The sequence below is a fragment of the Daphnia magna genome, linkage group LG5 (assembly GCF_020631705.1).
Source record: "Daphnia magna isolate NIES linkage group LG5, ASM2063170v1.1, whole genome shotgun sequence".
NCBI classification, from domain to species: domain Eukaryota; kingdom Metazoa; phylum Arthropoda; class Branchiopoda; order Diplostraca; family Daphniidae; genus Daphnia; species Daphnia magna.
Genome location: NC_059186.1, coordinates 9,428,962 through 9,447,884, shown reverse-complemented (window position 1 = coordinate 9,447,884; position 18,923 = coordinate 9,428,962). Strand labels below are relative to the sequence as shown.

Sequence of the window (18,923 nt, the reverse complement as noted above, 5' to 3'; positions counted from 1 at the left end):
TCATGTGGTTTCTGATAAAAAGTACTACGCAATTATAAACACTTAATCTCTTAGAATTTTTGTATGAAATTTCAACCGAAAATGCCATTTCACTCATTTGGCTTAAATAGTATGTGTAGATGCAAGTGAATATTATCCAGCCTTTGTGTAAACAGCATCATTCCAGATCTCCTTCCGGTCGTGGTTTAACCCCATCCGGTAACTTGATAAATATCTTGGTTGTTTTGTTAGTTAACTATTTACCTACGGAAGATATTATCGGTGTTGTAGCCTGAGACTAAAATTAGAAGGTTCAATTTGCTAGGGAGAAAATTCCGGAAATCTCAAGGAAACAGACATGGGGGCGATTCATCACAGTTGCAGCATAGTTCCATTATTAAAAAGAAAGTTGGCAAGTTAAACTTCTTCTTGAAAAGGGAAACTTTTGACGCGGTTTTAACTGTTGACAAGTTTTCTTCCGGTTTTCTGTGAGGAGCGAGGCAGAGAAATTGGTCTCTTCGCGTCAGATCAGCAATTTGAAAACGCTTGAACTTTATTTTATGTTCTACATTTTTTGAAAGAACAGTATAGTGGCAAGTAATACGTGAAATGCAACAATTTCATTCTCGAATTCACACGCAACATGAACATGAGACGCAAAAAAAAACTCGTATTCAAAAAATAAAGAAAAAAAAATCGATCAACCTTGTGCCAAGTACAAATACGTATGAGATATGACTCATCTACTAGGAAATAAAATACAGACGTTGAGAATGTCTTTATTTCTCAAGGATATCCGCTTGGGTAACAAGTTCACAACAGACAACACGTAGGACGCAGCAGCCAGGAGCCAGCACGGCAGCACCCAGCAGGCCAGGCCAGCACGAACTATAAGAAATACGGTTGTCGATACGAAGCAAGAGGAGGCTTCATCGTCTAATCGTCGATGACACATAATATAGTGAAGAAACTGAAACCAGGACTGTCCGTTGAACGTCATTCGTCTAACTGTATTCAAAAGACATGGAGATGACGGATATACTGTCCGTTCCCTTGAAAAAGACATCAGAAATTGATTTGGTGAAGCCATTGAAGAATCTGATTGCTTTGCGATTTTCGACAGCTGACAATCCCGAGAATTTTAACGATGCCATATCGGAGTTGAACAAACTGAGAAGTCTCGCCTGCGTTCGTGCTATGGACAAGAACGAGGCGGCTATTGAAACTGTTGCAAGGTATTTTGTGAGGCATTCCCCCATTTAAGTTGTAGCTTTTTATACTAGTCTACCATAAATTACCATTACCCACAAGTGTGGGTAATGGTGTCATTTGTTTCTAATGTCTGTTGCATTTTTAGTGTTGGTGTTGGTTAACTTGCATGAAACAGATTAGTTAAACAAAACATTGTGATTATGGAACATTATTGTGAAATTATGCATTATTGCCACCGTAGATACTGTGACCAGCTTGCAGCTCTAGAAGGTAAAATTCCTGCACAGGATGTCCAGATTCCTTTCAAATGGAAAGATGCATTTGATAAAGGATCATTGTTCAGTGGAAAGATGAGCCTGAGTAAGTATTGAAAAAATAATGGGTATTATTTACAAACTACTAGTAATGTTTTCTTTTTTACAGCAATCAACTCACTTTCTTATGAACGTATGTGTTGCCTATTCAACCTGGCTGCCTTTCAGTCCCAAGTGGCAGCAGTGCAGAGTCAAGAAAGTGATGAGGGTTTAAAACTTGCTGCCAAACTGTTACAATCAGCTAGTGGGGTTTTTTCATACCTCAAAGCAAATGTTATGGGTGCTCTTCAGCAAGAACCAACCCCAGATCTAAATCCAGAGATACTTGCTACTCTTTCATCTTTGATGTTGGCAGAAGCACAGGAAATCTTTGTCATTAAGGTTTGTTGGTTGTTTTTTCATGTTTATTGTTTCTATAATACAGCGTTATTTTTAGGCTATAAGTGATAAAATGAAAGAAGCCATCATTGCCAAATTGGCATCGCAGTGTGACGAGTTTTATGCTGAAACACTGAAACAGATGAAACATCCGACAGCCACCTCGGTCTGGGAAAAAGACTGGATTTCGAAAGTGACAGGAAAACAGTTGGCCTATCATGCAATCGCACAATATTACCAGAGTCGTGTTTGCAATGGGAAAAAAGCTATAGGAGAGGAAATAGCACGTCTACAGGTTGTTGTTTGATTTTTTAAAAACTAATTGAAGTAAATCATTTTCGAAATTTCTTCAGGACGCTATTGAGAATTTCAAAGCAGCCCAGCAACGCATCAGTGAAGCGACTGCCTATCAAGACTATGTAAATAGAGCCCAGAAGGCACTTACAGAAGCGCAAAAAGATAATGACTTCATCTACCACGAACGTGTACCCGATGTAAAAATTCTTGATCCTGTCGGAAAAGCGCCACTGGCTAAAACTCTTCCTATTCCGGAACGTCTTGGCGCAAGCTTCAAAGGTTTGTCACATTTGTCTAATTGTCGAGTATATGGATGCTCATATGGGACATGCGGCTTCTAGATTTATTCGAGGGTTTAACACCGGTAGTGGTCCACCAAGCAATGGCCGCTTGGGATGTCCGAAAAACGGAAATTATCAACGTCGAAGTAGGCCGCATGCGGGAAGCGAACCAGATGCTCAATGGGTAATTTTTAATTTTATATCCGTTAAGAAGAAGATTGAAATTAGAATTACGGAAAAATTAGTACATTGGCCTCTCTGAACCTGCCGGCCGCGCTGGAAGAGTCGGCTGGTGAATCGCTTCCTCAGTCCCTCAAGGATAAAGCACGGGCAGTCCGGCAGTCCGGAGGTATCGACATTATTAAGGAATTGATTGGCAATCTCCCTTCGCTGCTGGAGCGTAACAAAGAGATACTTGATGAAGCCGAGCGGCTATTAAATGAAGAACGACAATCGGATGACCAACTCAAAGCGCAATTTAAAGAAAGATGGAGCCGGACGCCATCAGTCAAGTTGACTGAGGCGTTTACGTCAAATATCGCTAAGTACAGACAAATTTTGGCAAACGCTTCCAATGCCGACAATGTGGTCAAAGGGAAGTTTGAAAGCCATAGAAGAGGTATTGAACTACTGAGTAGACCTGAAGGCGAGCTAGAGACTGCTGTGCCATCTGCTTCTCAATCAGCGGCAGATAATAGCCGCTCACCGGCTGCTGCCCAGCTCAGACTCTTGATGAGTCAAGTGAACGATTTGAAAAGTGAAAGGGAGGTTTTGGAACATGAATTAAAGAACGCCACGATTGACATGAAACAGCAATTCCTCGGTGCTTTGGCTCAGGATGGAGCCATAAACGAGCCAGCCGTTTCGGTGGAGAAGCTTGGTCAAGTCTATGGTCCATTACAGAAACGTATCCGAGAAAGCATTGACTTTCAAGCAAGTCTCATTCAACAAATACAGGTACATTCAGTAATTTACGAACCTTTACAGCTGAGGAGCTTGGTTACTCTGACTTCATTACTTCTTAATTACTTCTTCATTACTTCGTAGACGGTGAATGAAGATTTCGTTAAGGATAAGTCGGACGGAAAGGGTCCTTCTGCCCGTGAAGAGCTCCTTAAAGAACTAGCCACGGCGCACGATATCCATATGGAAGTGCAGAATAACCTTCAAGAAGGCGCCAAGTTTTACAACGATTTAACTCAGCTTCTACTTAGCTTTCAGAGTAAAATTTCGGACTTCTGTTTTGCGCGTAAAGCAGAAAAAGAAGAACTGCTGAAAGATCTTACATCATCATATGCGGGTAATGCCAGTTCTAATGCCCCACCTTCTGAAGTTCCTAGCTACCATGCAACTCAAGGTACACATATTTTAAAGTACAACTAGAAATTCAATTGTCATCATATCCGTAAATGTGTTTTCTTTATCAGCTCGTGAAGCACCAGCTAGGCCTCCTCCTCCTAACTTTGGAACAAGTGCTCCAACAAGCAGTGCCCCAGCCGCTCATTTAACGACATCGCCATCCCCTATGGCTCCACAAGTGGTTCCTGGCCAAACCGGTCCAGCTCCAAACCATTATCTTCCCTACCCAATCCAACCTTATGGTGGAATGCCCATGCCAATGCCCATGCCCATGTCATACGGTTATCCTTCAGGTGGTGCCCCTCCGAACTATGATTACGCCAATCAAGCACAGTATCAGCAGCAACAACATCAACAATCGCAACAGCCACAGCAACAAGGAGCACCTGGCTATCCAGGTTATAACGCCTACCCATATCCATATTATAACCCCGCTTACCCTTACACGCCTCCCCGACCTTATTGATGCTATTAAATCAGTCGAAATTTCTTTCCTCGGTAAGTTTGAAACGACCCGTAGATTTCATCATAACGTTAGTGCCTTTTTTTTTCTTAATACGCGCTGTCTTAATTTCCTTTTGTCTTAAATTTTTTTTCTTTATTCCTATCTGTCTATGGTAACCGATGATCAAATGGTTGTGTCCATTGGCTCTAAAGAAAAAACATACGATTTAATCAAGATCAAATCGCTTGTATCATTTTTCGGTTAAATACTGTACAATTCTGATTCATTTGAGAAATAAGAAACAACAAAGAGCGACACGATTATGTCAACGAAGGGTATAATGTGACAGAACGTTATGTATAAAGGAGGTATAGGTCGAATGATTTTTCACTCTTTCCATCCGTTGTCAGTCTCCTAGCTGCTAGACGACTAAAAGCCAAATTTTGTATGTAATAAAATTTAGTTGCAGGTCAAGCGACTGATGATTGGAATTGTAAGGAAACATCATGCGATTTTAGAGGATGATGCAACAGCGACAGTAGCGCTGACGAGAACCGCCTACAGAAGGAGGCGGAGTGACTGGAGCGAAATAGGCGTGAACACGGACGTTGGGTAAATAACTCTGTCAATTTAATAGTAAAATGTTATTGTATGAAGAGATTTAATGGTAAAAGTCCTTCGCACCCTTAATCTACGAATTCCGGCCCGAGTTATTAGTTGGCAGTCGTAGAGTTCAATACGCTGTAAACTATGACACGAAATGAGGTGATCTAATGCCGCGTCCGTAATGAGTGGACAGTTATCGAGCTCCAAAACGGCCAAGTGCTCCGCTGCACATGGTGACATTCCAACATGACGGATTCCTTCGTCTGTGATTAACTCACAGTGTGACAAACTCTGAAACGGTCAATGGTACCCATAGTGAAATAAGAACTTGGAAAATCATCAAACCGCAAGAGAGTTTGGTTACAGTGGTGTTATTTTTGGGAAATACGGATGACTTTACATACCAGTTTTTCTAGACGAGGACACCCGGAAGCCAAGTAACTCAAGGCCGCATCAGTTATTAGTACGCATTCTTCAAGGTCCATCCGTTTCAACAAGTGGCAATTCTGCAAGGTTTTTGTAGAAAGTCACACTAATTCACTAGGAGGCTAATAGCTTATGTCTTGGTTTACTCTCGCCAATGCTTGGAATCCCACGTCTGTGAATAAGGAGCAACGAGCCACTTCAAGGGTAGCTAAATGTGGGCAATGTTGTGATAAAGATGACAGAGTAGCATCTGTCAGGTGTCCACAGCCGGAAAGGCAAAGATAACGCATTTCTGGACAACTACGGGCAAGTCGAGCCACGCCGACATCAGTAACCTCCTACAAAGACAGAGAAATCGTGTGAATATAGAAAAAACTGCAAGGTTAACGCGACCAAATGGAGTAAAATATTTCAAATTACCAAACAACCCTGAATGTTCACAGTATGCAATCGCGAACAAAATCGAGCTAGGTGCGTCAAAGCGTCGTCCCCAATCAAGACACACCCCCGACAAAGAAAAGTCATCAAACCGGAACAGCCTTTGGCGAGCACTTCAACACCTACAACAGAAAGACAACTAAATCAATTTTTCACTTACACTCAATTGTTACTGATATACCAACCATGTTGAGAAACTAAATCACACCATGACAAGTCAATGTAAATTAGCTGTGGACAAGCATCTGCCAGGGCTTTCAATGCTTGATCTGTTATTGCAGGGCATGAGGAAAGGTTTAGTTTCTGAAGCTTGACACAATGGCGGCTCAAAGCCAAGCAGGTGCTGTTTAGAAGATCAATTGAGTATTTTATACCAGGAACTGTCTGTTTTTAGTGGGTTACCTATCTGTGATTCGTTTGCATTGATTGAGATTTAAGTCCTCAATGTTGTTGCAATGCTGAGCAAAGGTTCTCATAGCTGAGTCTCCTACTGATTGACAACCTTTAAGGCTTAGCTGCTTCAGAAAACCACCACAACGTTTAGCAATGTTTTCAACCACAACTCCCTTGAAAAGATATTCCGTCAAAAACACATTACATTAAAATATGTTTACTAGACCCTACCTCTACATCACGCTGAAAACTGAAAAGATCTACATATTGCCAATTGCTCCCATCTAGAGCTAAAATATTCCAGTATTTAGCTACCTGAGCACAGCGGCACAAGGATACAATATCCAGAAAGGAAAAAACTCTGTAAAATAATATTATTGTGTTTGTTTGTTCTATAATAAATTTATTAAAAATGCTGACACTGCACCTCAGCAGAAGTTCCTTGGGAAGTTTTCTGATAATGAGTGCCTCTTCCTCTGTCCAGGGTTTGGACAACTGTGATAGAAAAGAATGTCAATTTAATGTCACTATACAAAAAAACAACAAATGACACCACACCTTAAATGAGCTGGACTTCATTTATACAACATAGAAGTTAAGAATCAAAATAAATCACAATTGGCGATTGCATTTATTTTCAAAAATTTATGATTATGGGGGTTGCTAAGCGTAAAAACTGCGACGCATTGCGTGACACGGGTGGCGCATTCAACTACCCCACGTAGCGATTGAAAGGTTTACAGGGGAAAAAAACAAAACAAAACAATTGCTTTTTGTAAAACAATAAAAAAGGAATAGATTAATCTTAACACTGCCTAACGGTCAATGAATTGCTTTATCCAACTCCTGTACTAGATGGAGTATGTCAATAACGAATAATGCTTCCTTTGAACTATTTACACTCATAGACACTGTCTTTTGTTGTTCTCATGCGCCTATCTGATCAGCTGTTTGCTGTAGTCTCCTTTGGGGATGGCCGTGGCAACATTTCAAAATCAGTAGAAAATAATTATATTTTTTAATTATCATAAGTAGAAATAATAAAAATTTTGGTTGATGATAGAAAAGCTTATTGAAAAAACTAGAACTGACTTGAACAAACTTAAAAAAAAAACTTTAGAAAATAAAATGTATCTGGCAGTTCCACCGGTTCCACCACTGGTGCTAAAGCGCCATATGGAATTCTTCTGTTTATCTGACACTGTCATGTGTCATGTCATTACCTCGCTAAATCTTAAATCCTCAGTTTATCGATTACAATAACCTAATAACGTCAAAATTAACAACCTATCTGACTAAACTATCAACATATTTGAAAAGCGATGGAGGTATGCATCCAAACAAATCAGACAATTTTAGTTACTGTTGAAATAATTGTATATTTGCATTGATTTCAAAAGATCGCTGCTAGAGGAGCAACTTTTGTGTACACATAGGAATAGTTCTATTAAAAGCATTGTGCATGAAGTACACTGGTTAGAAGTGTAAGGCATGTTAATCCCATTCCATAATTTCTTACTGTGCTCTAAATTACAAAATTTTGTTGCTCTAAATGCAGTTGTTGAAATTTAGGCTAATGGGGGAGGGGGAGGTGGACAAGAAACTGTAATTGTGTGAATATAAAAAAAAAATTTAAGTTTAATTGTGCTTTGTTAATAGCATTCAATTCAGAGCAAGCATCCAAACATTGGTATTCAACAAATTTGTGCAACAATCCTGTGGAACATCTCCTAGGGTTGAGGCCAACTGTAGATAGTTTGAAAGGCTATTTAAAAAGGTAAGTGTATTTTACCTTATGCAATTTCAGTTATGAGTGTATTTTGTCAACAAAGAATATTTAGATGAGGAACAGGGATGGGGATCTCGTGTTACAGAATCAAATAAGTTTGGTTTAAGCTATGTAATGACACCCAAAGCAAAAATTCTCACATTGATGTAGAACAGTTTTTGCTTTTCTTACTTCACATTGGATATCACTCAACATTGTTCCTCTCTCTTGTCTGAAACACGTACAATTTTTACCCCTTCGCCTTTCACCTCCTGTTTTAACAAGTTTACGTTGCATCCATCCGAGCAAAACATTTAGTTGTTTCTGTTACAACTATGTAGAAACCTGGATGAATTAAGAGGGAGAGAGCCCTTTGACGGAGGAATGTAGCCGTCTTTAGGCAATAATTTTATTAAGAAGGAACATAGTGTGAAGTCTTGATGACTCTAACTCTATGCTTAGGTGAATCACAGACTTCGGTGACATAATCCAGGCGTCAGCATATTTTTAAAAGTTTCTGTGGTAAGCAGAGCTTTTATTATATTAGCGGTGTGTTGCATGACTTGCATATGCAACATGTATTAACAGCTTTTCAAACGGACAGACAATCTTGGAGATTAAGTTTCTCGTCTAACGAAACCTCCAGTATAACTACAGTATCCTAGCGACAAATCTGATTATTAGCTTGCGCTGTTATTGATTCAATTTTTATCCATGTATTACCCATAGAAGTATGAGATTACCGGATTGGTCATATCTTGTTTGTGCATTGGGTTGCTTTTTGTTAATTTTTATCTATGAGGGAGGTATAAACTATGATTCTTTGTCTAATTTATTGCATTTTTGAAGCTTAAAGTCATAAATTTTAGACGTAATGCTGAATTTTAAAGAAATATTTATACGTACGCAGACACTAATCGAGCACTGCATATTCGAAGTAAGACAACTTCTTGCACAACACTTTCAAACCAAAAGGCATTAGTAAACAATAGGTATAGAGTTTTAGCTTTCAAAATCTTGTCTATTTTGCATCGTTTTCCGACCCTATGGTCATATCATCATTGCTCCAGCAAAGCGCGGAAGTTGACTGGACCATGGACCAAACATATGGAATAAAAAACTCTTCAGGCTGATCCTCTTCCACATAACGAAACTTAAGTTCTGGAAATTTCTTTATGATGATAAAAAAAGGTATATGAAAATTCAATTGCACTTAAATTTTAAAGTTGTTTACTAACCTTGAGTTGATCTTTAGGGAAATCAACACAACCTAATTGTATAGACTGGAGAATTTCATTCACACCCGGTTCACTTAATTGACTTATTCTGTTACTAAAGTAGTTGGAAACCTAAAATGAAACAAAAGATCAAAACCTATAGGTAAGCGCCCATGTCTTCAAAGTTGAATGTGTTGTTACGGTGTCAAGATTGGCAACGATGTCTTGGAATGCCGGATGTCGTCTTAGTACGTCTAAGACTTCTTTTTTATGTAACACGCTGTAGATCAGATTTGGATTACATCCTAGTTGATGGGTGAATGCGGCATTCAGAATCTCCAACAGCATTCGCAGTACTTCCTCAATGATACTAAGGTCTTGTTCCAGCTGTTCCCTTGATGTACCTGAAAGGGGAAAAATTAATGTTTGTTTGTTTAGCGAAGAAGATCGTAAACGCGATTTTGTTCTACTCACCTTCTACGTCACTAGATTTCAGCTGCTGTACAACTCGGATTCTTCGTTTGTTCAAGGTACATAAAAGTGAAACTAGCCTTTCGCATGTGTAAGGATGTAGCCGACGAAAATATGCCGCCATATTAGCAAGCGTAGCTAGACAATTGGTGTGTAAATACTTGTCCTATGTAAGAAAAATCATTAAGTATCGGGGTCGCTTAAAATTCCCATAATGTTTACACTAGCTTTCACTATATTCCGCTGGATAGTACGAGTGATGACGATTACAGCCAAACCACCCAAGCTGATCTCGTTCAGTACCCGGTCCGTGTACCACAATGGATTTCGGATGATCTTAGTTTCAACATAACAAAGAAAACAGAAAAATCAGATAAATATTCTTTAACGCAGTACAGACGCAGTTGGGTGCTATACTTACCACATTATGGATATTAGAATTAAAGCCTTCGTCTTCGCTCAGCAAAAGAAGAATAATCAGGGACATGTAAAGATGATGAGAACCTTCATCATCACCCTTAAAGAGCTCTTGCAGTAAGGCTATAACCTAAAGCAAACGGGACTAATTAACATATTCAAAAACTATTCGGGATCCCAAGATTGAACCATTCTCTGAATATCAGCGTGAGTATAAACATAGTTGCGAAATTGTTGATGCTGATGAAGAAGCATGTAAAGTAGCAAAGTCGTTCTTTCATCCCCCAAACGGTCACATAACGTTGAGTACAAAACCGAATAGTCCAACCGAAAACAAGCTGACGGATGGACAGGAGATACTTGAACGGGATCTAGATTGCACGTAGGTAAAATAAGTGTAGAGGCAAAAAAATTTTCCATAGAAAAATATTATATTTTCGAAATAAATACCTTGCGAATCGGTGAAAGACAGCAAGGCTTGCCGATAGGGATTAGACCAATTCTTTTCCATACTGCAGTGGTTAGTCAAGACAAGCAGCAAAAGTAAAGACTGGTAAGCAAAATCAGACAGAGCATCAACTGGTTCAGCCGAAGAGCTACTGCGTGACAACAGACTCCAGAGTCCAGCTAGAATGTCGAACAGTTAAATTGAGAGAGGCCAGAGGATGATACCATTTTAATTCTTTCTTGGAAACTTACTGGCTAGGCCAAGAACGATACTCCCACCCTGCTCAGGTTTTCTGAGCCACCAAACAGGAACTGGTTGGTGTTGGCAATAATGTTGTAGCAAAGTGCGTGTGAGTAAACCAGCGTGCAAGGCTCCCGGTCCATGCATCAAGCACTTGAATATAATGGACTTGTTGTTTGTGAGGTATGACGAAGCAGCCACAAAGAGAAGTAACATGAGTGTTTGAACACATTCTCTATGCAGAAGGGCAGTTTCTTCCCTTGAGGAGAAAGAAATATTTCTTTACAGTTGGTAGATTTTTCCAATATAATTGTACTTTTAACTGACCTCAGGGGGACATCAACCAATATTTCCACAAGCTGAACTGCTAAATTCTCCAACAAGCTCTCACAACTGTTTTCTTCTTGAAACGAAAATTTTTTGATCAAAACTGCTTCTTTTTCTAAACGAATCCAGTGGCTAAATATGACCCGCAGAATAAAAAGAGCATTGCAAGTTTGCCATATAAAAATTCTACTGTTGATAGGGAAAAGAAAATTATTAAGTAATAATCACAGTAAAATACTATTGTACTTCACTTATCACACTGAGCAGAAGCTTTAAGTTCTGTAGCTCTGGCTAGGAATACCCTTAACAGAGAGCTTGTATTTCTCGTTGCTTGATTATTGCTTTCTAAAAGCTGAAAAAGCTGGGCTGTTCCTTCAATAAATTCATGATTCTCTGAGCTAAAAACATTGTGTTAATCAATTATCAACAAAGTATAAACAACTCCAGTACTTGGAAAGTGGGATCTGGAGATTAAAAGAAAATAGCTGGTTCCAAGCTGGGTCGTTCGCTGTCAAAGGTATCGAACCACACAATTGGAACAACTGTTCATTGTTGCTCAAGTTAGCTATCGAACTGCATTGGGCCCCCATTATTATTATTATTATTTTTAGCACATTTTACAAGACGAAAAGTTTTTGAATGGAAGCACGAGAACTCGTCCTGGAATTAGCCAATAGCTTCAAAAACACTTGTGAAGTCCACGTCAGTCACCGTAGCAGACGAAGCTTTATTTTCATCAAGCCGGTTGATCGAATCAGTTTTGGCAACCTCTTAATTATAATTATTTGTGCGCAAAGCGACAGTCAGCTGTTTTTGCAACTTTGAATGTCAAAAAACCTAAACAAAAGTGACTACTGACCTTGTCAAAAGAGCGAAAGAACACCTCTTCGCACGTCAGATTGACAAATTCCATGAGCTGTTTCATAGACATTTTGAAGCTTTCGAAGTTATACACTATTGAAAGTTCAGATTCAAGGTGTAAACGTGTATTTAAGATCTTAAGTGTTTTCATGGCTCAAATACGTTAGCTCATCATTCAACAGATTTCAAAATTACAGATTGCAAAATTACAGATTGCAATTTTCTTCCAGGGATATTGGTATACATCTTCTTTTACAAGCGAGGTAAATGGTCTGAGTAACGAATTCATTACAGGGTCTGCTTTTAAATATATAGTTCATAAAGTTATGGTATTTTTTTGGTTGATCTGGTTAGGAGACTCAACATTGTTTGGACTAGTTGAAGCTGGGACATCTTAGCCAACGGGTGTATTATTAATCCAATTATTTATTGAGATGCTTTAGAACCAAAATTATGTTAATTGCAAAGAAGAATGTATATTCTACAAAGAATTCTTTCTTTCTTTGCATTTCATGGTTGATCGTTAACATTACAGTACTGGATCATCTTCATATAGGCCTAGATTTCCCTGCCTCCCAGAACAGTTTAAGCCAATAAGTTTCCTACAGCAATGAGTACTTTGAGAAGTTGGAATTTTTCTTGCCACGTGCCGCCCAAAAGGGTTCGACAGCCTGGGAAGCCGGCCGAGCTGGCCGATTGCGAAATCGTTGGCCAGAGTGAATAATGGAGGTATCTCTTCCTGACGAGCGCTTTTCCCTTCTCTTTCCCTCCTCTTCAGTTTCTTTCATATCGGATGTAGGACTTCGTTTACCCCTTGCAGCCCAGAAAGGTACCTCGAGGTCGTCTAAAGAAACATCTTTAATAGAATTATTTGCATTCAAAATTTGTCAAAGTCGATAGTGAAGATCACCTTTCTTCCCTCTAGTCGCCCAAAAAGGTAAACCTTCGCCACCGTCCGCTGAATATTTTTTACCTCTCGCGGCCCAAAAGGTTCCATCTCGTTTATCAAGTAAAGCTGCCATGAAGGGTTCGACTAGCACACTATCGGGCCAACTGCCATCAAGTGAGGCTTTTTTCCCGCGCGCTGCCCAGAACATGTCTTGATCAGCATTTGCATTTCCAGAAATCTTCAAAAATTTAAACAATAAGTTTTACTATTCTAATTGAGATAGTGCAGCGTAAAGAAGAACTTACCGCCAAAGTCGCCCAGCCAGAAGCTAGCACAAATATAATCTTGATTAGTTCAATTTTCATGTTTTCAGCGCAACTCGCAGACCAGGTTGTGTCTTACCCTGTTCAACTATCTTTTCTGTTTCGGCGTCTCAATCCCAGCTTTTATTTATACTGTGGATCTTTGCGAACAAGCGTCTTTGTTGTTCTCCGGACGTCACTGGGCGTTTGCGCCGTTGAATGCCGCGACATTTTGGCCCGCGACAGCCCTTGATGAATGAAAATGTACATTATGGTTTGCTTTCTACTCACCCATTCCTTGCTTAGATTCTTCAACCCGTCTTTATTTTCTCTTGTGTGACAGCTTACATTTGCCTTGCAATCCACCAACAAGGTGATTAGTACCTAGTCCACCCCGATAGCCTTTGTTAATTGGTTGTTTTGTTTTTTCTCTCTCTTCTCTTTCTTTTTCCCCGAGCATGCGATCTCGGGGCAGTTAATCGAATAAGGAATGGGTTTCCGGTCATCCATGTATCGAATGCATTATGATAATTTGTCCAACGATTACGGACACTACTAGAGCCATAACCTAGCAAGTCTATTTATATAGTTGATTATAAATAGCTAACGATTTTTATTGGGTTAGCCAGCTCACTTTGACGTGTTCTTCTTTGTTCTTTAATTTTGTTACTTAATTGGGGATTTCCGACTTCATTGCAAACTACTAAGAAAAGAGGCGAGGAAATCATTTTCATCGTATTTGGGTAATCCCATGTTATTTGGTGGTACGCTTCTTCGCGTCAAACAAATCTCGTTTTCGGTCCTCGTTTTTTTATTGCCCTGTACCGAAGAAATAAGAAAAGCAAAGGGCCGTGAGATGAGATCTAAAACAAAAAAGCTGTCGGGCAGAAACAATCCAATTTGCCTATGTCGTATCCAGCCTCCGCCTGTGTTTTCTGTGTATGCGAATCGGACTCCCAGATGCATCAACCACAAACGTTCAATCTCTTAAAAGTGTGTTTCTTTTCTTATGTTTCTTTATCAGAGGTGGAGGGAATCATAGTGCTGCTGTTTCCATTTTCCTGATTCAGGCGGCGCAATGAAGTTCCGCTTTTGTGGCGACCAAGATTGCCCCGATTGGTTCCTCACCCAAATGGCTACTCTTTCTCGTCTGGTGAGTTGCCATTAACCCGTCCAGATTCTAAAAACTGATTGTTGATTGCTATCGATTTCTCTCTATCGACGATTTCTCTTTTCAGAGTTCAGTGAAGGCGAAGTTGCTTACTCAGCACGTGGCCCGTCATTTGACCGGGGAAGCGATAGACGTGAGTATTCTGCATGGTGTGCGTCATTCGTTGATTGGAATGCAAGCAGTGACTAGCTGATTTTGTTCTTTTCATGTGGAACGCAGTTGGAGAAGAGTAATTCTTTGCTAGCCGATTCCAAGCTTCGTAAGTGCATTTGCCATTTCATATGGATGTATTTGTTAGCTAGCAGCAGTAAACGCAATGGGTAGACACGTTTTTCCTTGGGCTTGATGCCCCGCTTTGAAATTAGCTTGTCCAGAGGGTGGGGCGTGAATGCGTTCTGCCTGTAAGGCAACGAACGACTGCAGTCTATCGCCTTTGGGAATCATCTCATTGTTTGCTGTAAACTTTCTCCGGTACAACAGAGATATAACGTCTCATTTATCCTATATTTCCCTTTTTCTGCTTGTTTTTGCGTACAGCTGAGAGTGATGTTCGATCGTTGCTTGGCTCCATCCAGTTTGTCTTGACATCCGCATCCCGCTTCTCCACGGGGGAAGACCACCTGCGGGCTGAATTACAACAAGTTGGACTTCCTCGTGAACATGCTACAGCACTGGCCAAAGTTCATCACGATTATGCTGATTCAATTCGAAAGCATTTGATTCGCGACAGCCTAATGAGTAAGTATGGTACCTAGCGCTATGTCGTTTTTATTTTCCTTAACAATTAGAACTATTATCAGACTTACGCCGAGAAGCTCTTAATTTACGATTCATGCCCAGTATTCGGACGACTGTAACGAACGTAAATGAGTACAGGGCGTGTGTCTCATTGTGATTAGAATAGTCGACGCCCATGTGAATAAGACATTTTCTGCTATACGCGTTTTTAAACCCTATAGTGTGCCGGGAGGGAAAGATCGTGGGAAATCTGCCAGTCCTTGATTTCAACTGTAATTTTACAGTGATAACCCATCGTCAAACCGAGCTTTCCAAAATTTTAATGACGCTCGTGTACTTATAGCCCTAAATGAACAGAGAATTCTTTCTGTTTATTTCTTTTCCTCCGCTATAAAGGGGCTATGCTTCGAATCCCAAAAGCAGAAAAGGTACGAAAATATTACTGCCACTGTGATCTGTGAATCACTGAAGAGGAAACTGAGCTGAATTGTTTGCACGACTGCCTCACGCTCCGGCTCGTGTGTTGTTTTGCTTAACAACCTGGTTTTCCCCATTGGACCTCGACTAACGAACATACACGATTTCATTACCTCCATACTATGGGGAGTTCTTGTCGGTGAAGATGATTGAACATGCGTTTCTAAAAATAGGCTGTCGAGGATGCAAACATTTTCAATCCATTTCACAACTCCTCTCAGATAATGAGCAATTAAATTGCATCACCACCAATCAATGCCAAGCTATTCATCTCGATTGCTTTGCCCACTTGTGTATATTTACCCCACGAGACCCGAGTGTTGAGAGGTAGATTAGTTATCTTGAGCAAAGACGTGCCGTAAGTACGCATCATTAAATTATGCAAAGCAGTAAAATTTGTGAATTAAATTCTTGATTGTTTGTACTGTTTTATGTGATTGAATGTTTTTGTTATTATTTTACTGTGATGAAATTCCAAAACAGAAAAAAGAATACAAGAACCTATTTTCCATTATAGGGAACAAGCTAGAAGACGTGAGCTGGCGGAAAATCGACGGATCCCAGTTAATCGAATTGACTTTACAAATTAACGAAGGTCTCATGTCGAAAAATAGCGGAGTCTCCATGACGGTGGATCCAGCAAAATTGCAAAATTTACTTTACGGTCAGTTTGCTTGGTTGAATCGAATGATTTTTTATACTTAACGAAATTTATTTCCCCCCTCAGATATGGAGAAAGTTCGTAGTTTAATTGCTAAACATGGGCTGGCTACCAATGTCGAAACACAGGGAGACATTTAGAAGAATATTACATCGTATTTGGTTCACAAGACGAAGCGTAGAGTTGTTTCATTTATAACCCTGGCATAATATAGGCGATGTTATCCAAAATGCGACTGAGGGTTTCGGGTGGGCAGCCATCCGTCTCGGGAGTAAGGCGTGTAAGACAAAGTAAAGGTCCAAGGGCGCACACCACCGAGTCTAGCAGAACAGATAGGCTTCCAGAGACGGCGATTTGTCCCTGCATGAGAAAATCCTGAGAGGTGCCATGATCCCGAAGAAAGAGACATTTAGGTAGAGATTATTTATATTTACGTTCTGTTCCTTCAGCCGAGAACCAATGACAGAAAGAGATTCTCCCAGAAGGTGAAGGTGCGTCGCTACATCTAGTGGTTCCAGTTCATGAGCTCTCGGCTGCACAATCATGGGCGGCGAGGTAAGCGTGGAACTTTCATTCTCCGCACTGGAAAAAGGTTTAGACATTCATTAGTTTACATTTTGGACCTATAATTTTCTTGGTTTCATACATGGTAACATTTTCAAATCCCTCAGAGCTAGCGAAGCGCTGCTTCGGTGGACTGAGCGGCTTGGCTGTACTACGAGCCCCTGAAGTTAAGACCTGTTGATTACGAGAATATTAAATGGTGAAAATATTATTTTGATACCTGCGAAGACACGTTTGGACGATACGGTTGTTTTGATTCGGTTGATGGGTTGCGGTTTCGTTCCTGTAGAAATCATGCCGCCAGAAGATTTTGTTCCTTGGCGCATTGCTCGCCGTTTCCATGTCTAAATTGAAAATTCTTAGACTACATCTTGTGATTAAGAGGGAAGCTACACAATACCATCCGTTCCGCTTGAGAGACAGTAGACCAAAGTTCTCCTAGTCGTTTGGATACTAGGTCGAACTCTGTAACGCAGAACAAGGATAAAAATTCTTCTTCTTCTGAATTAGGTTTCAATAACACTTACTGAGATCAGGGTTTTGACGGCTCACGACTGGCCGCATTTCTTTCGACCAAAGCATGTACGCTGTGAATCTCGTTTTCTAAAATTTACCATAAGATACTGCTTTGCAAACAAATGCGAATATATCACCATACCCCTTTATCCTTGCGTTGCGCTTTCTGCCGGGCGGCTACCAATTTCCCATCTTTCAACACAATTTTTTTCTTGGCATTTTCAAGAAGATATAGTGAAGGTTGTTTAGTGTTCCCTAAAAAGTGTGGAGGGTCAGAAGGACCTGCTACATCAACATCAGCTTCACTATCTGAATTTGTTTCCAGATCAATATGGTCATCACTGTCTTCTTCCATATCAGCCATTTCTCTCTTGAAATTAGAGTTAAGACTGTGGTGTTTCATCTTTTCAGCATCTTTCATGAGGCTGTCACTTTGCTCATATTCATCTAGTTGGCTGTTAGAGTCATCATGGTAAGGATCAAGCTCTTCTTTATCAAGTGAATTGCTGAATTCATCACTGTCACTGTTAGAGGCATCTTCTTCGTAGGTTTCTTGTTTGAAACTTGACTGGCTCACATTTTTGGGAATGCGAATTTGTAAAGGAGGAACTGTGAGTCGTGCTTTTGCTGGCTCAACAGACTTTTTAGGCTTTCCCCTGGCAGAGTCTGCAAACAAAAAAAAATATATATTTCAAAAATCATCTCTCTGTTAGATTTATTTACAATTTTGTCCTCGTTTTGGACGAATATCTGTTTCGTCTGGTGATTCGTAGTCCAGTAGCTTAGACGACTTCTTTCGCACACGGCCTGATCGCGATACACCAATAACTTCTGACAAGAGAAAAATCATTAGTATGAAAATCTATATGCAATTCACCTTTTTAAAAGCTCACCATCTTTACTAGCCATGGATGTTATGGTTTCTTAAATGAAAATTTTAATTGTTGTAAACGTCACCGCTATAAAGCAGGCGGGAAATTTCCAAGAGCGTCCTAGCAACCAACCCTAGCAACGGATTTTTTTTTTCATATTTTGCCAATAGATGGTAGGCCATTGCTTGTCGTTGGAACTTGCCGTGAAGGGGAGACATGGAACAATCGTTTTATTGTTTTTATCTCTGTAAAACCTGTAAGACTCTGTAAGACCTAAGACGAGGAAAGAAAAAAGGACAATAGTTTGAGAAACTAAAATTAATGATTTTCCATCCTCTGGCTTATTTTTTTATTGGCTGTGGATATCACAATGTTGCATGCTGCATTGTGGTCAAGGCTGGGTCAGGGTACGTCGGTACGATCCAAAATTGGGCTGGTGTCTGACGTCAATCTGTATGCTGCCAAGAAAAGGAAAGGATTGCACAATGTCTGCTCGTTAGAAGGGTGATGGAGGTAAGGTAATTGAACTAATTTTGTTATTGGCATGCAAAACTCTTGTGATAACAATCAATGTAGTCGGACTTTCACACATGGGGGTATTTTGTTCAAAACTTCTTATTGAAAAATCGATTCGTAAGAGATCTTGAACAAATTATTTTGTTCTCGAAATCTAGCTTAGATTAAATTTTTAATTGATTTTTTACTGCTCTAACTAGGACGCAGATGAGTAGACTGTATCAATGTTTTTTATATAAGAGAAAAAAGTTCGACGTGTATTGAAGACAAACTTACAGATTTATCTAGACCTCGTTTTCGTGTTACTTAATATGGCGCCAACCTGTTTTTCCTAGACCAG

General features: G+C 39.9%; 6 protein-coding genes and 1 long non-coding RNA gene across 12 annotated transcripts; 3 read left to right on the top strand and 4 right to left on the bottom strand.

Annotated features, from left to right (window-relative positions):
* Positions 1-925: 925 nt before the first annotated feature.
* On the top strand, positions 926-4,501 carry LOC116924006 (programmed cell death 6-interacting protein). Its single transcript, XM_032930532.2, has 9 exons — positions 926-1,214; positions 1,433-1,551; positions 1,615-1,886; positions 1,942-2,178; positions 2,237-2,459; positions 2,522-2,645; positions 2,707-3,418; positions 3,509-3,818; positions 3,889-4,501. Exons 1-9 carry the CDS (start codon positions 1,003-1,005, stop codon positions 4,284-4,286), a joined length of 2,607 nt encoding a protein of 868 aa, XP_032786423.2. The 5' UTR covers positions 926-1,002; the 3' UTR covers positions 4,287-4,501.
* LOC116924015 (F-box/LRR-repeat protein 20) lies at positions 4,496-7,075 on the bottom strand. Its single transcript, XM_032930556.2, has 10 exons — positions 6,687-7,075; positions 6,556-6,623; positions 6,360-6,489; positions 6,138-6,301; positions 5,921-6,078; positions 5,718-5,857; positions 5,444-5,635; positions 5,276-5,377; positions 4,950-5,162; positions 4,496-4,887 (listed from the first exon to the last, which is right to left on the bottom strand). The coding sequence occupies exons 1-10, from the start codon at positions 6,705-6,707 to the stop codon at positions 4,780-4,782; spliced, it is 1,296 nt and encodes a 431-aa protein (XP_032786447.1). The 5' UTR covers positions 6,708-7,075; the 3' UTR covers positions 4,496-4,779.
* Positions 7,076-7,282: 207 nt separating this feature from the next.
* On the top strand, positions 7,283-9,790 carry LOC116924021. Of its 2 annotated transcripts, none has more exons than XR_006646531.1 (5): positions 7,283-7,456; positions 7,788-7,905; positions 8,359-9,087; positions 9,152-9,276; positions 9,400-9,790. It is a non-coding gene; the product is annotated as an uncharacterized LOC116924021 (long non-coding RNA). The 2 variants fall into 2 exon arrangements; XR_006646532.1 differs by having other exon boundaries at positions 7,284-7,456; positions 8,807-9,087.
* Positions 8,711-11,752, bottom strand: LOC116924009 (dymeclin). 2 transcript variants are annotated; one of them, XM_032930536.2, is made up of 12 exons: positions 11,467-11,752; positions 11,268-11,414; positions 11,017-11,205; positions 10,701-10,948; positions 10,452-10,628; positions 10,191-10,372; positions 10,006-10,131; positions 9,807-9,920; positions 9,588-9,750; positions 9,315-9,517; positions 9,135-9,245; positions 8,711-9,067 (listed from the first exon to the last, which is right to left on the bottom strand). In XM_032930536.2, the coding sequence occupies exons 1-12, from the start codon at positions 11,604-11,606 to the stop codon at positions 8,918-8,920; spliced, it is 1,950 nt and encodes a 649-aa protein (XP_032786427.1). In that variant the 5' UTR covers positions 11,607-11,752; the 3' UTR covers positions 8,711-8,917. The 2 variants fall into 2 exon arrangements, with proteins under 2 accessions (XP_032786427.1, XP_032786428.1); XM_032930537.2 differs by having other exon boundaries at positions 11,017-11,202.
* A 27-nt stretch (positions 11,753-11,779) lies between these two features.
* Positions 11,780-16,286, top strand: LOC116924017 (COMM domain-containing protein 4). Its single transcript, XM_032930558.2, has 7 exons — positions 11,780-12,140; positions 14,093-14,221; positions 14,307-14,372; positions 14,459-14,498; positions 14,777-14,977; positions 15,972-16,118; positions 16,182-16,286. The coding sequence occupies exons 2-7, from the start codon at positions 14,147-14,149 to the stop codon at positions 16,253-16,255; spliced, it is 603 nt and encodes a 200-aa protein (XP_032786449.2). The 5' UTR covers positions 11,780-12,140; positions 14,093-14,146; the 3' UTR covers positions 16,256-16,286.
* LOC116924019 lies at positions 11,987-13,216 on the bottom strand. Of its 3 annotated transcripts, none has more exons than XM_045173412.1 (3): positions 13,072-13,216; positions 12,788-13,004; positions 11,987-12,733 (listed from the first exon to the last, which is right to left on the bottom strand). In XM_045173412.1, the coding sequence occupies exons 1-3, from the start codon at positions 13,129-13,131 to the stop codon at positions 12,480-12,482; spliced, it is 531 nt and encodes a 176-aa protein (XP_045029347.1). In that variant the 5' UTR covers positions 13,132-13,216; the 3' UTR covers positions 11,987-12,479. The 3 variants fall into 3 exon arrangements, with proteins under 3 accessions (XP_045029347.1, XP_032786451.1, XP_032786452.1); XM_032930560.2 differs by having other exon boundaries at positions 11,987-12,721; XM_032930561.2 differs by having other exon boundaries at positions 11,987-12,721; positions 12,851-13,004.
* On the bottom strand, positions 16,146-18,241 carry LOC116924014 (HMG box-containing protein 4). 2 transcript variants are annotated; one of them, XM_032930554.2, is made up of 9 exons: positions 18,089-18,241; positions 17,919-18,026; positions 17,338-17,861; positions 17,207-17,282; positions 17,080-17,144; positions 16,900-17,023; positions 16,762-16,840; positions 16,550-16,697; positions 16,146-16,475 (listed from the first exon to the last, which is right to left on the bottom strand). In XM_032930554.2, exons 1-9 carry the CDS (start codon positions 18,102-18,104, stop codon positions 16,308-16,310), a joined length of 1,308 nt encoding a protein of 435 aa, XP_032786445.2. In that variant the 5' UTR covers positions 18,105-18,241; the 3' UTR covers positions 16,146-16,307. The 2 variants fall into 2 exon arrangements, with proteins under 2 accessions (XP_032786445.2, XP_032786446.2); XM_032930555.2 differs by having other exon boundaries at positions 17,919-18,023; positions 18,089-18,233.
* Positions 18,242-18,923: the final 682 nt, after the last annotated feature.